Below are 17,163 nucleotides of genomic sequence, written 5' to 3'. Positions count from 1 at the left end.
CCTGTTATTTTCTGAATCTGATTATCTGTGAGTACAGGCTTTGGAGTTTTATCTTTTTTGGTGTCAGTTGGATGATTTCCTGTGAGAGAAGGAAGGACCATATTGGAAAAAGCAGGATAAGCAGAGTTTTCGTTTGGGTGAGAACAATGTACGATTTGCCTCATTGGGTTGGATTTAGATTTCCGTAACAGACTGTTCTCATTTTGCCTAAGAAAATAGGAAGTCCTGTGTTTTTGTTGATGGTTGGGTTCAGTTAACTTCACAGGAGTAGGTGAGGAAGTAGCTCATTCCAAGTCCACACATAACTCACACCTGGATTCAGGCACGTGAGAGCCAAGACACGGCTTTTCCTAGCTTTGATTCCTGCTTTTTATCCCTTTTCCTCCATTCTGTGGTGTTCTAACCACGTTCTTGTAGGATTTTAGCCAAATCCTTTTGAGCGCATCTTCCTGTTATTATAGCCATGGGAAAAAAAATGAGATCCTTAATATTCATACTCAGAGTCTGTTTTCTAATAGACTCTCCAATCAGACCCCTCTTTGTTATACCTGCCTTCATTATGGAAATGTAGCATCTAAAAGAATAAAGCAAATTCAGCCACAATACATTTATTTACTACTTGTATACAGGCATATGCAGAGAGCAAGAAAATCTCAGGTTCTGGAATAATAATTTCCAATATAGTGGAAGTTCTGTGACAGATTGTATGAGGAATCTGGCAAACACAGAAACCTGGGCTTTGGATATAACCTTAGGCAGTGAAGGAATCTTCAACAAATACTAATTTTTATCTTTTTACATTGTTTTGTTGGGGTGTGACTTATATACACTAAATTGCACAAATCTTAAGTGTAGAGTTCATTGAATTTTTAGTATAGGTGTGTGTCCATGCACACACCACCCAGATAAGATGCATAGCACTCTGATTACTTCCAGAAGGTTTCCCTGCACCCCTTTCTCTAGAGGGGTTTACATTTGAATGGAGTCTTAAGATTTTGATGTTACTGCTCAGATTACATTTTGGAAGAGGAAACAAAGCATCTCAAACATTTACATTAGGGTATCTCTGCAATTAATTACAGGCTTCTAATTCTTCATCTGAAGTCAGAGATCTGCTGGAACAGAAAAACAAGCTGACCACAGAAGTGGCTGAACTTCAGAGACAGCTTCAACTAGAAGTCAAGGTATCTGATATTTCCTTTATGTTATTTTTTAGATTTTTGTTTTGCAAAGAATATTTTAAGCAAATCTGGATGCCCAAGTGAAGCAAAAGCCAGTTTATTTTCCTGCTAAAAGAAACGTTCCTCTTACCACTGAGTAAATTCCTGTATATTTGGCTCCTGCTGTCCAAAGAACTTAAAAGAAATTTTTTTAAAGTAGCTAAAATCTATGAATACCATTTGCTTTTATTTTTTTTTTTTACTTTATTTTATTTTAAGATGTTTTATTTGTTTATTCATGAGAGATGCGGGACTCGATCCCAGCACCCTGGGATCATGACCTGAGCCAAAGGCAGACGCTCATCCACTGAGCCACCCAGATGCCCGACACTGTTTGCTTTGACAGAGTAAAACACTGTTGGAGTCAGGCAGTCCAGTAGGAAACTAAATGCATATGAAATATCTGAACTGAGTAAGGGAAATAGCAGACTGAAGTTTAGCTGTCTTTATTTCTTTTGGGAGTTTTACAACTCATTCAATATTTAATACTCTTTCTAGCTGCAAACCCCCAGCCTAATGATGTGGGTTCATTAAATTGTGTGATAAGGGCAGTCCAGGTGGCTCAGTGGTTTAGTGCACCTTCAGCCCAGTGCATGATCCTGGAGACCCGGAATTGAGTTCTGCGTCGGGCTCCCTGTGTGGAACCTGCTTCTCCCTCTGCCTGTGTTTCTGCCTCTCTCTCTCTCCCTGTGTCTCTCATGAATAAATAAATAAAATCTTTAAAAAAATAAATAAATAAATTGTGTGATAAGTAAGCGCAAAGGCGTGGAGGCCGTCAAGAGTTTCAAGGGAGTCTTCTGTGGCATTACGTTAACATTCAGGGGAGGTGCTTTAAAATCACATGTATTCATGTTAGAATCAGCAGAACATCAAAGAAGAGAGAGAGAGAATGAAAGCAAATTTGGAGGAGCTCCAGGGCCAGCATGATAGTAAAGTGGAAGAGAACTCCATGCTACAGCAGCGCCTGGAAGAGAGTGAAGGGGAGCTCCGCAAGAACCTGGAGGAGTGAGTTCTGGCCCAAGAGCCTGTGCCCTTCCTGGGTTCTTGCATCCGAGGTAGCAAGAACCTTTTTGTCTGTTTACTACGACCCAGCCTTCCAAATACTACTATAGGGGCCTCTGACCCTTCCTCTTCTCCCTCTTATCCTTGTAAAATTGTGAAGCTGGTGACACATGGAGACTGGTAAGCACTCTCCATGGACTGTACCCAGCCTCCTAAAGGCATGTCCTATGACTTCTGAAATCTCCCAGTTTGTGGATTTTATCCTGAATGATGCCGACCAGATACTTATGTTGAGTTTGCAGAGAGGGAAAGTCAAAGCCACGATGGCCCTGTCATTGTGTCATAGTAAAATCCGAGATAAAAGGATCTGAAACCAAAGTCTGAAAATGTACAATGCTATGAAGCTCTTTGGCCGTGGTGGACTCCTTAAGTGAAGGTTTAAGCCAGGACTGAAATTGAGAAGGAAATTCAAGAAAAATAAGGCATTGTATAATAAAATAATTTGATTGCCTTTGCAATTTTGACAATGTGGTGTTTGCTTTTTAAAACATTTTTAGAGGTTAATTTTGGAAAAATTTGTGAAAAAAAACAAAATTTAGGGTGTACTAAATAGATTTTACAAAATCAAAAGGTAAAATAGTTGTAAATTTAGATTTAGAACAGTGGCTGGCAAACTTTTCCTGTCTGATATTACATACTTTATGGTTTATGGGCCGTCTGGTCTCTCTGTTGGACCCATTCAATTCTGCCATTGTATTGTGCAAATGACCATGGGTAACACATAAGTGAATGAGCATGGCTATATTCTGATAAAACTTTATTTACAATATTTGGCTGTGGGCCAAATTGGCCAGTAGACCATAATTTGCTGATTCTCCTGAGGCTGATGACAGAGTAGGGGGTAGGGAAAAGGGTGGCTTTGGTGAAAGCATTATCAAAGAGGTTGTGGGTTTTTGGGTCAATTTCTTATCTTTCTTATTGTCTAAATTATAATCCCCTGTGCTCTCCTTTTGGGGAAGAAACTGCCACCTTATGTAACTTTATAACCTTCCCATTACATTGGTTTGAGTTCTCAATGGCCTTCTTATTGGGCAAATTAGACTCCAGACATGAGTTCTTACCAGTGCCTTTTCTGGTTTGTCATTCCTTGTTCAGTATAGAACAGAGAATCAGAGGCTCCTTGGGGCTTTAGATAACTCTGCTTGACCATCTAAAGGCTTGAAATTAAACTGGATGAGAAAAAGGAGGGCCTAGGACATTCTCTCTGATGGGTTTCCTCCCCTGCCAGATTGTTCCAGGTGAAGATGGAACGGGAACAGCACCAGACTGAGATCAGGGATCTCCAGGACCAGCTCTCAGAAATGCATGATGAATTGGACAGTGCTAAACGATCTGAGGACAGGGAAAAGGGAGCTCTGATTGAGGTAAGGGGGGCTGTGGGATCCTGGGATCCGGTGATGAGAGGCCCCATCTGCCTGGAGAGGATGGGATGGGTGGAGGTGGTGGGGAGACTGGATATGATGAACCATACTCTGTTATGTGCATTTGCTCCACTGTGCCTATGGCTAGATTCCATAAAAACATCATGTAATACTTTTTAAACTTTGTCTTAGGAAAAATTTCAACCATACAGGAAGGTAGAAAGAGTAATTTGTTAACCCCATAGAGCCCCAACCCAAATGTACCAGTTGTCAACATTTGTCATACTTACCCTGTTTCTTCACATCCATTCGTTTTTCCTATTATTTTTCATCAGTTCATCTATTTGTCTTTGCTGAACGATTTCAAAGTAAATTATAGATAATACCACATTTCACCCCTAAATTCTTTGGCATGCATCTTTAAAAAATTAGGGATTTTGTTATAACCATAATAGTATAATCATACCTAAAACAATTAGTAATTCTTATAACAATAATTCTAATACCTGGTCCTTATTCAAAATTTTCAGTTGGCCCTCAAATATATATATATATATATAAAGATTTATTTATTTATTTATGATAGAGAGAGTGAGAGGCAGAGACACAGGAGGAGGGAGAAGCAGGCTCCATGCCAGGAGCCCGACGTGGGACTCGATCCCGGAACTCCAGGATCGTGCCCTGGGCCAAAGGCAGGCGCTAAACCTCTGCGCCACCCAGGGATCCCCCCTCAAGTATATTTTATAATTGCTTCCCCCACCCCCAAGCCAGGATCCAATCAAGAATTGTATATTGCTTTAATTGTTCTCTCTCTCTGAGTTTAATTATCTTAGTATAGATCCTGCCACCAATTTCCTATTGCCTGCTCTCTTTCTTCTATCCCATTGATTTTTCAGAGACCAGACCAATGGCCCACATTTCTGAATTTGTTTATTTTCATATGGTGTCCATTGACTTGTTCTACCTCCATCATTTCCAGTAAATTTGAAGTGAGATCTAAATAGTAATAGATTCAGGTTAAACTTTGGGCAAAAACACTTTGTAAGTCATGCTAGTCATGGGAAAGCATTTTAAAGATGTTCATGCCCATATAGCATTTACCACAGTTTTTGTTTAAGGCCCCCACAAGAGTGGAAGCTCCAGGAAGCAGGGTTGGTGATTGTTGGCTTAGCATTTTATTCATAGCAGCTATCCCCGTGTCTGGGACATATAGCATGTGGTAAATATTTGGTGGCTGGTTGGATGGATGCGTTATGAACGAATGAGTGAATGAATGAATTTATTTGCTATATACATAGGCTGCCTGTCTGGTTTCCACCCATATCAGTATATTTCCTGTTGAATATTCAATTCTTAGTGATTCTTAGAGTCGGTGGATGAGGTGGACTCTTTCCTCTGCTTACCATTGATTAATTATTGTGTGGTTTCCCAAAGACGATCGTTCTCTCTTCCCTGAATTAAATCACCATCCTGTTGAGGGGATAGATGCACACATAGGTTGTGAAGATCTACATTTTTTTTGTTGGGAATGGGTATAATTGGGCATTAGAAATAGAACGTCTATCTCTGTGCCCATTTAGATGTTTTGATATTGGCTGTAATGATCAGAACCTGTATTTTTGGTATAGTTTTGAAGCTTATTTCCTTATAAGTTTCAGTTTGTAGGAACAGTCAACAAATAAATGATACGCAATTTAGAATAATGTAATAAAAAAAAAAGAAGGAGGAGGAGATACCACACAAAAATGAAACAATAAAGGAACCTTGTCAGCATTTACTTCTCATTTTCTGCAGCTTTCTCCCTGATGGCCTGGGTCTTTTTTTTGTCCTGGTCTTGGAGTTCAAATTTCTGGCTGTCTCCAAGTCTTGGCTGTCAAGTGTTTTCTCACCCCCTTCCTTGTTTAGTTTTGGAGTAATTCTCCAGGAGGGATTTTAGTTCCTTGCTCTTTGGAACTTAGAGTTTGTTCCCCATGATTTTGCGGTAGCAGAGAGCAGAATGCTTGTGGCCACTCAATATAGGTGTTTTCTTTTCTTTTCTTTTTTTTTTTTTTAATATAGGTGTTTTCATGAATTCATTTCTCTCTCTTTTTTTTTTTTAAGATTTATTTATTTATTTATTTATTCATGAGAGACAGAAAGAGGCAGAGACACAGGCAGAGGGAGAAGCAGGCTCCACGCAGGGAGCCCAATGTGGGACTCGATCCCAGGTCCCCAGAATCATGCCCTGGGCTGAAGGCAGATGCCAAACCACTGAGCCACCCAGGGATCCCCTGAATTCATTTCTCATATGGGCAGAAGGGAGTTGTTTCTCTTCTCCCTACATGAGCATCTCTGTCTCCACTTAGACCTTTCCTCCTGAGAAGGCCTTGGGCGTCTTAGCACCTATTTCTCTCTTTATCCAATGACCTTTATCTTAAAAACCACCACTTTGTGGTATTAATACTGCTTCTTGGGGATCCCTGGGTTGCTCAGCAGTTTAGCGCCTGCCTTCGGCCCAGGGCGTGATCCTGGAGACCCGGGATTGGGTCCCACATCAGGCTCCCTACACAGAGCCTGCTTCTCCCTCTGCCTGTGTCTCTGCCTCTCTTTCTGTGTCTCTCATGAATAAATAAATAAAATCTTTAAAAATAATAATAATACTGCTTCTTGTGGCTCTACCTTCTTCTAGGGGCTGAGTTACAAAGACAAGGTACATTAGAAAGGGGCTTTTAAAATGGGTGTATTTGTCACTAAAATATGAAAACTTCATAAAATGGGGGCTCCTGGGTGGCTCAGTCAGTTAAGCATCCAACTCTTAATTTCAGCTCCAGTCATGATCTCAGGGTGGTGAGTTTGAGCCTTACATTGGGCTCTGCACTGAGCATGGAGCCTGCTTAGGATTCGCTCTCTCTCTCTCTCTCTCTACCTCTCCCTTCTCCTCCCTCCCTCCCTCCCTCCCTCTGGTCTTCTTCCCCTGTTCGTGTGCTCTCTTTCTCCCTCTCAAAACAAAATTAAAAATTTTAAACAGTATAAAATGGAATTTTAAAATAGAGGGGTGGCAGAAACATATTTTCCTAACATATTATTGACTATTTTTATTTCTACATCTTCTATTTTTATTTCTACATTTATTTCTACATTGCCTCCGTATCATTGATAGCTTTCATCTACTCTTACAGCTTTGATACCTGCTTTTAAAAGTTCTTTTTTTCAAGGGTCATCTGGGTGGCACAGTCAGTTGAGCATCTGACTCTTGGTTTGGCTCAGGTAGCGATCTTGGGGTCATGAGATCAAGCCCCATGTCAGACTCCAAGCTTAGGGTGGAGTCAGCTTCAGATTCTCTGTCCCTCTCCTGCCCCTTCTTTGTGTGTGCATGCTCTTGCTTTCTCTCAAATGAATAAATAATCTTTTTAAAAGTTCATTTGTCAGAAACAGTTTTCCTTATTATACTCTATAGTCATCATATTTCATTTTTAAAGGAGATAAACCATAATAAATGTCATCATTCTTTTATATTTATTGTTTTTCTCTTTTTTCCCCCAATACATAAAAATGTGTTGAACGTTTTTTCACATGTATCCTTTTACTTCCTTAGAAAAATTTCCTAAGGTTAAGTTCCCAGAAATGATGTCACTGTACAGTTTATGGCTTTCCATAAAAATGTAGCTTCACAAATTTAAATAGAAGACTTTCCCATCTCCTATGGATTCTTGTGTGGACACCTTATTGATTCTAAAAGAGGAGGGTGTTATCTGTGCTGTTGGTAAGTCTCTTAAGTTGCTGGATTTTCTCACTAACTGAAACCTATAGTTGTCCTTTCTACTGAAATCCTATTTCCTTATAGGTTCAGTTTAGCACATTTGACCTTGCTCTATTTTGTATCTGTCCTTTTCTTCTACTAGCCAGTTAATTCAAGAACATGTTGGTTTTGCTTCTTCCCCCATTTCATGCCTCACACAGTGCCAAGCAACAGAGCAAATGGATAAATTTCAGTATTTAAATTATTTTAGAACTGTCACTATTTTAAGAAAAGGGAATAATTCTGAACTGAACCACATGCTCCTTTGCCTTTTTAAGGTACAGTGTACTGAGCGTATATTAATGAATATAATTTAATTGACTAAGTAGTTTATTGGCTTATTTATAGTGGTAACTAGGATAAGGATATGAGCCTCAGTTTTGGTGATGTGTTTTCAGGCTGGTAATGAGAGACACAGAAAAGAAAACAGAGCACATCTGCTCTTAAAATAGCTGATATTGCTGGCTTTCTGATTATTTGCCTCTTTCCTGTAATGGGAGGAATATTATCTACTGCAGTCTTCTGTAAGATTAGTTAAGGCACAGTTAATTTCTTTGTGTCAGTGTGGGTCTCTCTGGAGGTTCACCCTTACTGTTTCAATCAGGCTCCTTTGAGTTGTCAGCAATGTTTAAAACATGACCTGTGGTGTCAATACCACTAATAAAATAGACCCTATCGCCTCGTCACATTCAATTTATTCTTCGTATCTTAATAAAAAATGGCCTGGGGGATTCTGATAACAGATTAAAGTCATGGCCGAGTTTTCCATGGCATTTGGCTTAGAACAGGCTCTTAAACACAGTGAACATTAAATACTGCTGCTTTTAAGTGTTTGGAAAAGGTTGAAGGCTTTTTGCTTTGTGAGACTTGCCATAATGCACAAGGTTTTTTCATGAAATCTCTTTTAATACTTTCCATTTTGTTTAATAACATTGGACACCAATACAAAACCAGTAAAGTAACAGTAAGAATAAAGCTAAAAAAATAAAGCTTTAAGCTAAAGCTAAAAAGCAAAAAAAAAAAAAGGACGGAAGAAAGAAAGTAAAAAATACCGTTCTCTTAGGATAAGCCATAGAACTGACCAAAATTAAGATGATTTTGTTATTCTTAGTTAAATAGTTGGTGGTTCTGAACTTTTTTTTTTTAAACTCAAGTTACAAAAATGATTACAAAGCAAGTTTTCAAACACTTCTTTGTCCATAAGTGTATTTCCCTCCATTCTGGGAGTAATGGGTGAACATGAGACCTTGCTCTAAGTGCCATGACAGGGGAGTTTCTAATTACCCACCATTGTCTTTTTTTTTTTTTTTAAGGTTTTATTTATTTATTCATGAGAGACAGAGAGGGAGAGAGGCAGAGACACAGACAGAGGGAGAAGCAGGCTCCCTGCAGGGAGCCTGACATGGGACTCAATCTCAGGTCCCCAGGATCAGGCCCTGGGCTGAAGGCAGCGCTAAACCGCTGAGCCACCCGGGCTGCCCCCACCATCATCTTTGATGGGAACATGCAGTGCTGACAGATGGACCTTGGTGCAACATAGTCTGGTAATTTCCGTGGCATTTGCCAAAATGCAAGTACTTGGGATATTCTGGTACCATAATTGTATTGATCTGAGGATAGACTGTGCTCAGAAATGAAATCTCTAACAGTAATATACTTATAGGATATTACTGTACATTTACAAATTTTAATTAAAAGCTAAAAAAATGTGTTTTTCATCAGCCGTGATCTGCTTTCTAGGCTATTCTTCTGGGGGGAAAATTACATAATTCCCTATCAACTACAATTTTGATATGAAACCTTTTATGCATCCTTTCAATGAGTGTGGGCCACAGATAGAGACCCTATAGAACTTCCGGGAAACATGTACACAGAAGAGATCAGCATTTTTCTCAGTTTGACATGGAATACCTGTGAATAGGTGGTGTGTGAAATAAGGCCTTCTATAGGCAAGTAAGTTGCTGCCTCGGATATTCTGGTGTGTGCGGGTCAGTGTACCTGCTGTCAGGACTGCCACTTGCTGCTACTACTAACAGCCAGGTCCCAGAGTGTACTTTCTTTTTCTTTCAGCTTCCTTACTTTCCTTTTCAGTACATCTCTTTTTTTCTTTTAGAGGTGGACCTTCTCACAGGCTCTTCCAGCCAAATACAGTGTTCGATTGCGTTTGCATCTAAGAGACTGAACATGGTATTATAGTTGTTTGCTCCTCAGCTCCTCTTGGGTATGAAGGCTTGTCATCAGGCCCACAGAGGCTGTATGATAAAGAGCAGGGGCAGTGGCATCCAGCCAGTATCCCAGTCTTGCACGTATAAGCTGTGTGATCGTAAGGATGTTAGTGTCACAGACCTCTATGCTTGTTTGTTTTTTTTCCAATTTGTGAATGAGGATAATATTATTTTTGAATATTTATCTCCTGGGATTTTTGGAAATGCTTAGCACAGGTCTTCTTACATGCTAAGTATCAAGCAAAGTCAAATTTGTAGCTTCTCCCTGCCCACATACACACATACTGCCTAAGTTTCTATCTCATGGATACTTTATATGCAGCTAGCCTGGATGCATATAGGTTTTGAAGGTGCTGATTCCAGTTGGCCACAGCCTCCCTTTGTTTCCTTTGGTTGGTGTCTGCAGAGACGTGTGCTCATCTCTGATGGGTATTTACTTATGTTTTTAAATGTATATATCTTTTCTCCTTTCTTTGGCTTGAGATGATTGGCAATAAGGCTACTGAGGTGATGAAGTAAAGTTTTTGAAATCTCTTGTCCTCCTCAGTCTCTACCCTGGAAAACTTCCAAGTGCTTTGAGGTGATATGGTGAAGTGTAATCTGATTGGATTTGTACAACATAGGCCACTTAGGCAATGGCCGCAACCACGGATAACGGCATGTTGGTGTCAGACGGACAATAAAAACCTAGGTTCTTGACATGCATTGGTGGCAGTACACAAAAGGCAGCACAAAACACAGATATATCCTGGAAAAGATTAGTGTGGGGAGAGGAACTGCCTTATCATGAAAACAACTGAGAAATGTGTGAGAATAAGAGCAGGAAATGGGGCTTAGAATCACAAGGACTCTCAGGAAGAGGCTGGCAGAAAGCCCAGGAAGACCTGCAGGGGTAGCCAGTAGCAATAGTGATGGGGAGTCTCTGGTGCTCTTTAAGGAGGGGTTAGCAGCATCTCCACCAGGATGTCCTCCTTTGACAAATATCAGGACAGGCTATCCTTTCATAAGATTTGCATAGATGTTCTGTGCTTGGTGCTTTGGAAGAATCAGAATTTCCCTAGTTACCTGGATGAATCTCTTGACATTTCATCAGAACTTATTAGTTACCTGCTAGCAAGATTCTGGAAGGGCCAAGTCTTGGTCTAAGCAGTGCAGCTCTACCCTGGAACTGCAGAGCTTCCTCTGGTTCAATAGATGTGCATGTCCCGGAGAAAGGGAAAGACATTCCATTGCCAGTTATATTTTCATCCCCTCATCAGTGACATACTTCTTGAATGGCAAGTACTTTCCCATCTCTGAGGCCTTGGCTCCCCAGATGGCAGCCATTCCTCTGATTCCCCAGAAGTCCAAGAAAACAGGAAGTGTATTGACTCAGAAGCCACCAGTGAAAACAAAGACTGATTTAGAATTCTGGTTATCTCCCGACTTCTGCTGTACTGCACATGTTCATTCATTTATATTCAAAACAGACACATTCCCAATAACGTTGATCCAGTGCACCAAAACTATATGATCAGATCTATATCCTCCTTTCAAGGGGCTGATGGTCTAGCAGGGGAGGAAAGAAAACAGAAAACCCTATGGACTGCAAGGTAAAAGTATTAAATGCTCTGAGATGTACAGCTAAAGTGAGATGAGTATCAGGAGGGGGATTCAAGGAAGACTTCTTGGAGGAGGTCCTGCTGTATCTGACTCTTTTGGAGATTTTCTGAAAGGCAAAGAGAGGAGGGAATGAGAGGGAAAAAGAGCACTTGAGACAGAGGATGCATATGGATAATGTCATAGGAGCCACAGAGGAGTGACTGGATGCAGGCAGCAGTTGAGTGTCAGGAGAGCCTAAACCAGGGAGGTGAAGGAAAGGATCTAAGATGTTCCAGAACTAACTTTTTAGTTGTGATAGGCAAGGGCAAGAGAGGTCAAGGATGCTTCCAAACCCCCAAGTAGGTGGTGCTGTTTGTAAGAATAATGAACAAAGGAGGAGGAAAGGAAGGAACATGAAGAATTCACCGAAAAATATGAACCTTCTGAATCTGAGTTGCATGTGGGACATCTGTATGGATATATCTGGCAGGTCACTGGAAGTGCAGGTCTGAATTCAGATAAGAGTCAGAGGTAAAGGTTTGGGAGTTCCTTGCTTAGAATTAATAGTCAGAGGGAAAAATAGATGAACTTGCCAAAAAAAGAAAGAATGCAGAGCTACATTCTTGGGGATCATCTTAGCTTTTGGGAAGAGGGAGAGAAAAGCCAGAAAAGATTGTCATAGAAAAAGCAGCCTGAGGGAAGAAAACAGAAGCATGTACTGTCTTTCAGTTACAAGGCAAAAGAGAATTTTAAGGAGACAGGTGGGGAGGATCAAAGAAGGGTCTAGAAAAGTGAGGACTGGAAGAAGCCTGGATCTGGTGATTAAGAGGTCACTACGACCTTGGAGAGGACAGTTGTAGTGCAATAGGATCCAAAGCCATATAGCAAGAGGTTAAGGAGTGACTGTGTGGTGAAGAAGCACAGTGGACAGAAATTATACTTTCAGAAAGTGTCACGGAGAAGTTTGGTGTTTTGGGTTTGGTTTTGTTTTTTGTTTTGCCCTTGACCCAGTGGATTCTTGCTCCCTGAGGGAAAGAACATAGATCCAAGCAAAGAGAAGGGAAGGGAGGAAAATGGCAGAAAAAAAGATCACAGATGGAGGAAGGCTTGGAGCGGGCCGGCAAGGGGCAGCTGGATGTGTGCATGAAGTGGCTGCGGGTGGGAGAACAGCCGGGTGGAGAGGAAGTGGAAGTGGCCGTGTCTGAGTCCCGCCAACGTGAAGTGAGCGCATCCCGGGCTTGAGGAGAGCTTAGTGGATGTGGGACAAAGATGGCGAAGTGAAAGGAATGCTGAGCTTTTGGCAATACACACTTGGGTTTAGGGAATGCTATTTGTAGTGGAACTTGTTGCTCCGGTTTTGGGACTTCCCTCAGGAGCTCTTGGCAGTTCACAAGGGGAGAATGTGAGTGTTACACACTGCTCTGAGGGGCGAGTGAGACAGGAGAATGGCAGCATCAGCCCCAGTACTAGGAGCGTGGGTTAAGGGTTTGGCCACATGCTGGGTCCCAAGGGTGGTATGCAGTGAGTGAGGCCAGCCAGTTGGCATGCCCCCAATGAAGCAACAGCACCAACAGCGTGGTGGCCCATGGCAAGGGCGACGGACCATTCTTCAAAGCAGTGAAGATGAAATCAGTTTCCCTTTTGCCCCCTCAAACTAAACTCAGAAAAGCTAAGGCAGACAAATCAAGGAGAATGATGGCCTCAGAGGAGTGAAAGAGGAGAGGAGGAGATGGTCTAAACTGGTGGGTATAGTGTGGGGAGGAGAGGGTCAGAGGACAGCTTGGGAGTATGGGAGTTCATCTGGGCAGCCCAACCAGAGAGGAGATAGATGGTTAATCCTACCCTTCCTTCCATGCTTCCTCTCTCTAGGAACTCTTACAGGCAAAACAGGATCTTCAGGATCTGCTCATCGCCAAAGAGGAGCAGGAGGACCTCTTGAGGAAGCGGGAGCGTGAACTGACTGCCCTGAAGGGAGCCCTGAAGGAAGAGGTGTCCAGCCACGACCTGGAGATGGACAAGCTGAAGGAGCAGTATGACGCCGAGCTGCAGGCCCTGAGGGAGAGTGTAGAAGAAGCAACCAAGGTGAGGCACTGAGCCAGGTCTGGTCAGACCCTAGGGCGTGTGGGTATGGGGCGTGAGAGTCTGGCTTGAGGAGAGGTGAAGGGGCAAGACCACCTCACCCACACCAGCTGCCAGTTGTCTTTCATCACAGAGAAGAACTCGGTTTCATGAGATCATGGAAAATAGAGGGTGTTCACAAATAATGGGCTCAGCAGTACTGCTGTTTACCACTTTGAGTCTGTAAATAACAACATAAATTGTTAAGGATGCGGGTAATGCTTTTGTTCGAGGTGAGATTCAGAGGCTCATGAGTGAGCCCCTTGTGGAATAGAGAGCTGAGAGCTGGACCCCTCCATGTATGCCTAATGGTCCGGGCCCAAGGGCATCGTGTGGCTCTACTAATGGGGCAAGGTGGCAGACCGGACTCAGATTTCTGGAATCCTTCGCCCCTGCCCCTGCCTCTGCCTTAGCCTATTCCTTTTGACTCATGAAGCCTTCTGTTAAACAGTTCAGGATCTTTTCTCAGCAGAGTTCCACGAGGGGTTAATAGGCTGAATTGCCCAAACCCTTGTAAGAACATTTTTCCTTTTTTAAGATTTTATTTATTTATTTGAGAGAGAGAGAGCGAGAAAGAGCACAAGATGGGGAAGAGGCAGAGGGAGAGGGAGAAGCAGACTCTTGTACTCAGCAGGGAACTTGATGTGGGCTTTGGTCCCAGGACCATGGGCTTTGATCCCAGGACCGTTGGATCATGACCTGAGCCGAAGGCAGACTCTTAACCAACTGAGCCACCCAGACGCCCTGATAATTTTTCTCTTAATTGAATTCTTGGCTGCTGCAAATAGATTGAAAATTATGTCGAGGTCTTTTGGCACAGGCCTCATCTTGGCCTTTGTTTTTTTTTTTTTCATCTTGGCCTTTGAAGAAGAGAAAAGCAATGTTTTAAAGGGGAAAATGCTCTGAAATATCATGCCATCTTTAGGGAATGAGAGGAATTATAGAACATAAAGTTTTTAGAGTCTCTGCAATGCACAGGTTAAAGATGATGAGGAAAGATCTCTTAATATTGTTGGCTTATTCTGTGATGATTATAGCGACAGCTCTGAGATAGGAGGCCCCCTCTCTCCTGTAAGCTCCATAGTGATTCACTGATTTTCAATTATGGCATGGTAATTGCAAATGACAAGAAGTGAAAGATGGTTTTGTTTGTTATAACAATAAAAAGCCTGGGAAATAGTCTGTTTGCGGGTGTTATAACTGAGACGGTTTTTTAAAGCTCTTCTCATTGATTTGCCTTAGTGTTTTTTTTTTTGTTATTGTTGTTTTTGTTTTTGTTTTTTTTTTTTGAGATTTGATTTAGTTTGAGGGAGAAAATGGAAATTGGTTTAATTTTTATTGCTTTGAGAGGACATGTCTGTTTTTTTCATCTTTCTGTGCAGTAGCCTGGTGTTCTTGCTCTTGGTTTTTCTGTGCTATTGTTTCATGAAGGACATACCAGTAGGCTACTGAGTAAGATGATTCTCCTTTGAACCTACCATGTATTCATCACCTTTAGACCTTGCATCAAAGCTCCAGTTAACATGGTTTAGTCATTGAAGGGTAGTTGCAGATGGTGTTTTGGGCATGTTTATATAGTGATTTGAATATAAGGAAAGTTAAACTTTTGCCACACTTGGGATGCAAGATATTTTGTTAGAAGCTTTTAGATCCTGTCACAGACACTGTAAGTGGGGAAGGGAAACATGGTAGGTGAGTGGAATCTAGATAATCTGTAAAGGCTTAGTCTGTTGCATTTTGACCTTTTCTAAGGTCGGTGTTACATGTTAATTTGCAGCATTTTCATTATGCCAATTCAAGAAAGATAGTTTCGTTGTCTTATACCAGTCTTTGAAAGAAGTAACAGGTGAGTTCCCCAAGACGTAGATCACTGGCAGAGAACACGGGGTTTTTCAGCACCAGGAAACTAACACAAAAATGGGTTCACCTTAGCATCCCAAGGGGTGCATGCCAGCAAGGTACTTTGCCCCAGCTCATATTCTATAGTACTGTCAGCATCTTTCCCTGAAAGGACAAATCTGATCATGACAGCCTCTGCTTAAAGGCTCTCTTGGCTCCCCATTGCTCCAGATGTAAATTCAAAATTGTTAGCATGGTAGGTAATAGATGTCCTTTCCCTGACCAAGCCGGTCTCCAGAGAACTCCATATTCCTTTAGTCCTTTTACCTCTGCGCACAGGTGAATGGACTTCCCACCTTCTTTCTTTCCTTTTCTGCCTGACCACCCTCTTCTTACCCCTCAAGACTCTCCCCAGATGTCCTCTCCCCTGTGATGGTGACTAGATACCCCCACTTCCCTTGGTGGGGTTACTGGCACCCTTTCTTAGGGTTTTACTTGTTCCCTGGTTATTCCTGTATTGTAGTTTATATCACACCATATTGTAATTCACCATGTCTACCAACTTCATTAGACTCAGATTCTCAGGCACAGGGGCCATTTTTATCCTTTTTGTCTCCCTGGAGTGGGAGTGATAAGCTCAAATATCTCAGGGCCCAGACAAGGACATAAGTGAGTGGACTCTGGATGTGGTGTCAGGGTGACAGTAAGGCCCGGTGGAGACTGTGGCAAACTACAAAGTGTGCCCTTTGCTGTAGCGTCAGTTGCTTCTCTGCTGCAGTTGAAAGTCATCAGTGAAGGAATCCTAGGCCTGTGTTGCAATCTCTTAATTTTTTGTTTTCTTTTTCAAGAAGCCAGATCTCTGGATGTTGGTGTGAGATCTTCTGACTTTTAAATCAGCAAGAAAAGAATGATATATACCAAACTCAACCCATCTGCAGGTTGACAGCGTGTGAACTGTGTCTCTTGAGTTTTAACACAGTGTCTGGCACATAGTTAAGTCTGTGTAATGTCTGAGGAGTGAAAGTAAGTGGAGGACAAATTGCCCCCTTGACTGGGTTTTCAGTCCCTGTTGTGTGGTTCCTGTTGGATTTTCTTTGATGCTGTTGTGGGAGGTCTTTTAAGAAACTCTGCTATGACCCTGAATTTCTGTACCTTGCTTTTGTGTTTCCCTGCAGTTTCTTAAAGAGCATCGTGATTGTGGTTTTGTACCTCTTAGCTTTTGCTTCCAAAGGTGGTTGCTGAACAAATGTGACGGAATCCTATATAATGGAAAGAATTGTGTCAGTTTAGTGGATAGATGCTGCCTTTTTGTTAAATGATTTATATACGCGTATTCTATAATAGAATTTTAAGATTATCCTGTTAAACTACTTGGAGGAGAGTGAGTTACATGTAACTTTTTTAATTTGGTAGTGTGTCTCTTAGATGTGTGTGTGTGCATTAGCCTTCAGCCTTCTCCTGCCCCAGGAGAAGGACTCACCCACCATTTACCCCAAGGGACGAGAAACTGATGTTTCTTTGAAGAACTGTGTTGCATTAAAGACTTTATTTCATTGGTAAGTCTTAGGAAGCATCCCAACTCCCTGGCATCAGGTTTTCTAATTTCCGCCACTGCCCCTGTCTTATCGTTGTCAAATAAGTATTTCATCTGGCTTGAGATTGAGCAATAAAAGTTGTAAATTACTGGAACATTAGGTGAAAGCCGTCAAGTTTTGTTAAGAACATTTTACAGGTATTCCAGATAGATACTCTGTAAAAGTGGTTTTTGTAGATCCAAGCAGCTACTACACCTTTTTAAGAACAGGTTGACTGCTTCCCAGATGAGAATTCACGAGTGCCGTGGTTTGGGGGATATCCTTGTGCGGCAGAATGAAGCGTATCTTTCCCTCCCAGCCGGTGTGGCTTGCTCATTGGGTGAGCTACTTGAGTCCCTTCCCATAGAGAAGTAGATCTTTTTGTCTGTTAAAGAAGGGGATTCT

General features: G+C 41.8%; 1 protein-coding gene across 2 annotated transcripts in view; it reads left to right on the top strand.

The window, feature by feature from the left end:
• CGNL1 (cingulin like 1) overlaps positions 1-17,163 on the top strand; it is a 162,134-nt gene that overhangs the window by 65,750 nt on the left and 79,221 nt on the right. For both annotated transcript variants that reach the window (XM_055319667.1, XM_055319665.1), the window contains exons 5-8: positions 1,083-1,184; positions 2,077-2,225; positions 3,511-3,646; positions 13,097-13,309. In XM_055319667.1, coding sequence (XP_055175642.1) covers positions 1,083-1,184; positions 2,077-2,225; positions 3,511-3,646; positions 13,097-13,309 — 600 coding nt within the window. The remainder of the gene's footprint in view (positions 1-1,082; positions 1,185-2,076; positions 2,226-3,510; positions 3,647-13,096; positions 13,310-17,163) is intronic.

This window comes from Nyctereutes procyonoides, unplaced genomic scaffold (assembly GCF_905146905.1).
Source record: "Nyctereutes procyonoides isolate TBG_1078 unplaced genomic scaffold, NYPRO_anot_genome, whole genome shotgun sequence".
In the NCBI taxonomy this organism is placed as follows: Eukaryota; Metazoa; Chordata; class Mammalia; order Carnivora; family Canidae; genus Nyctereutes; species Nyctereutes procyonoides.
This window is presented reverse-complemented; position numbering and strand designations above follow the sequence as displayed.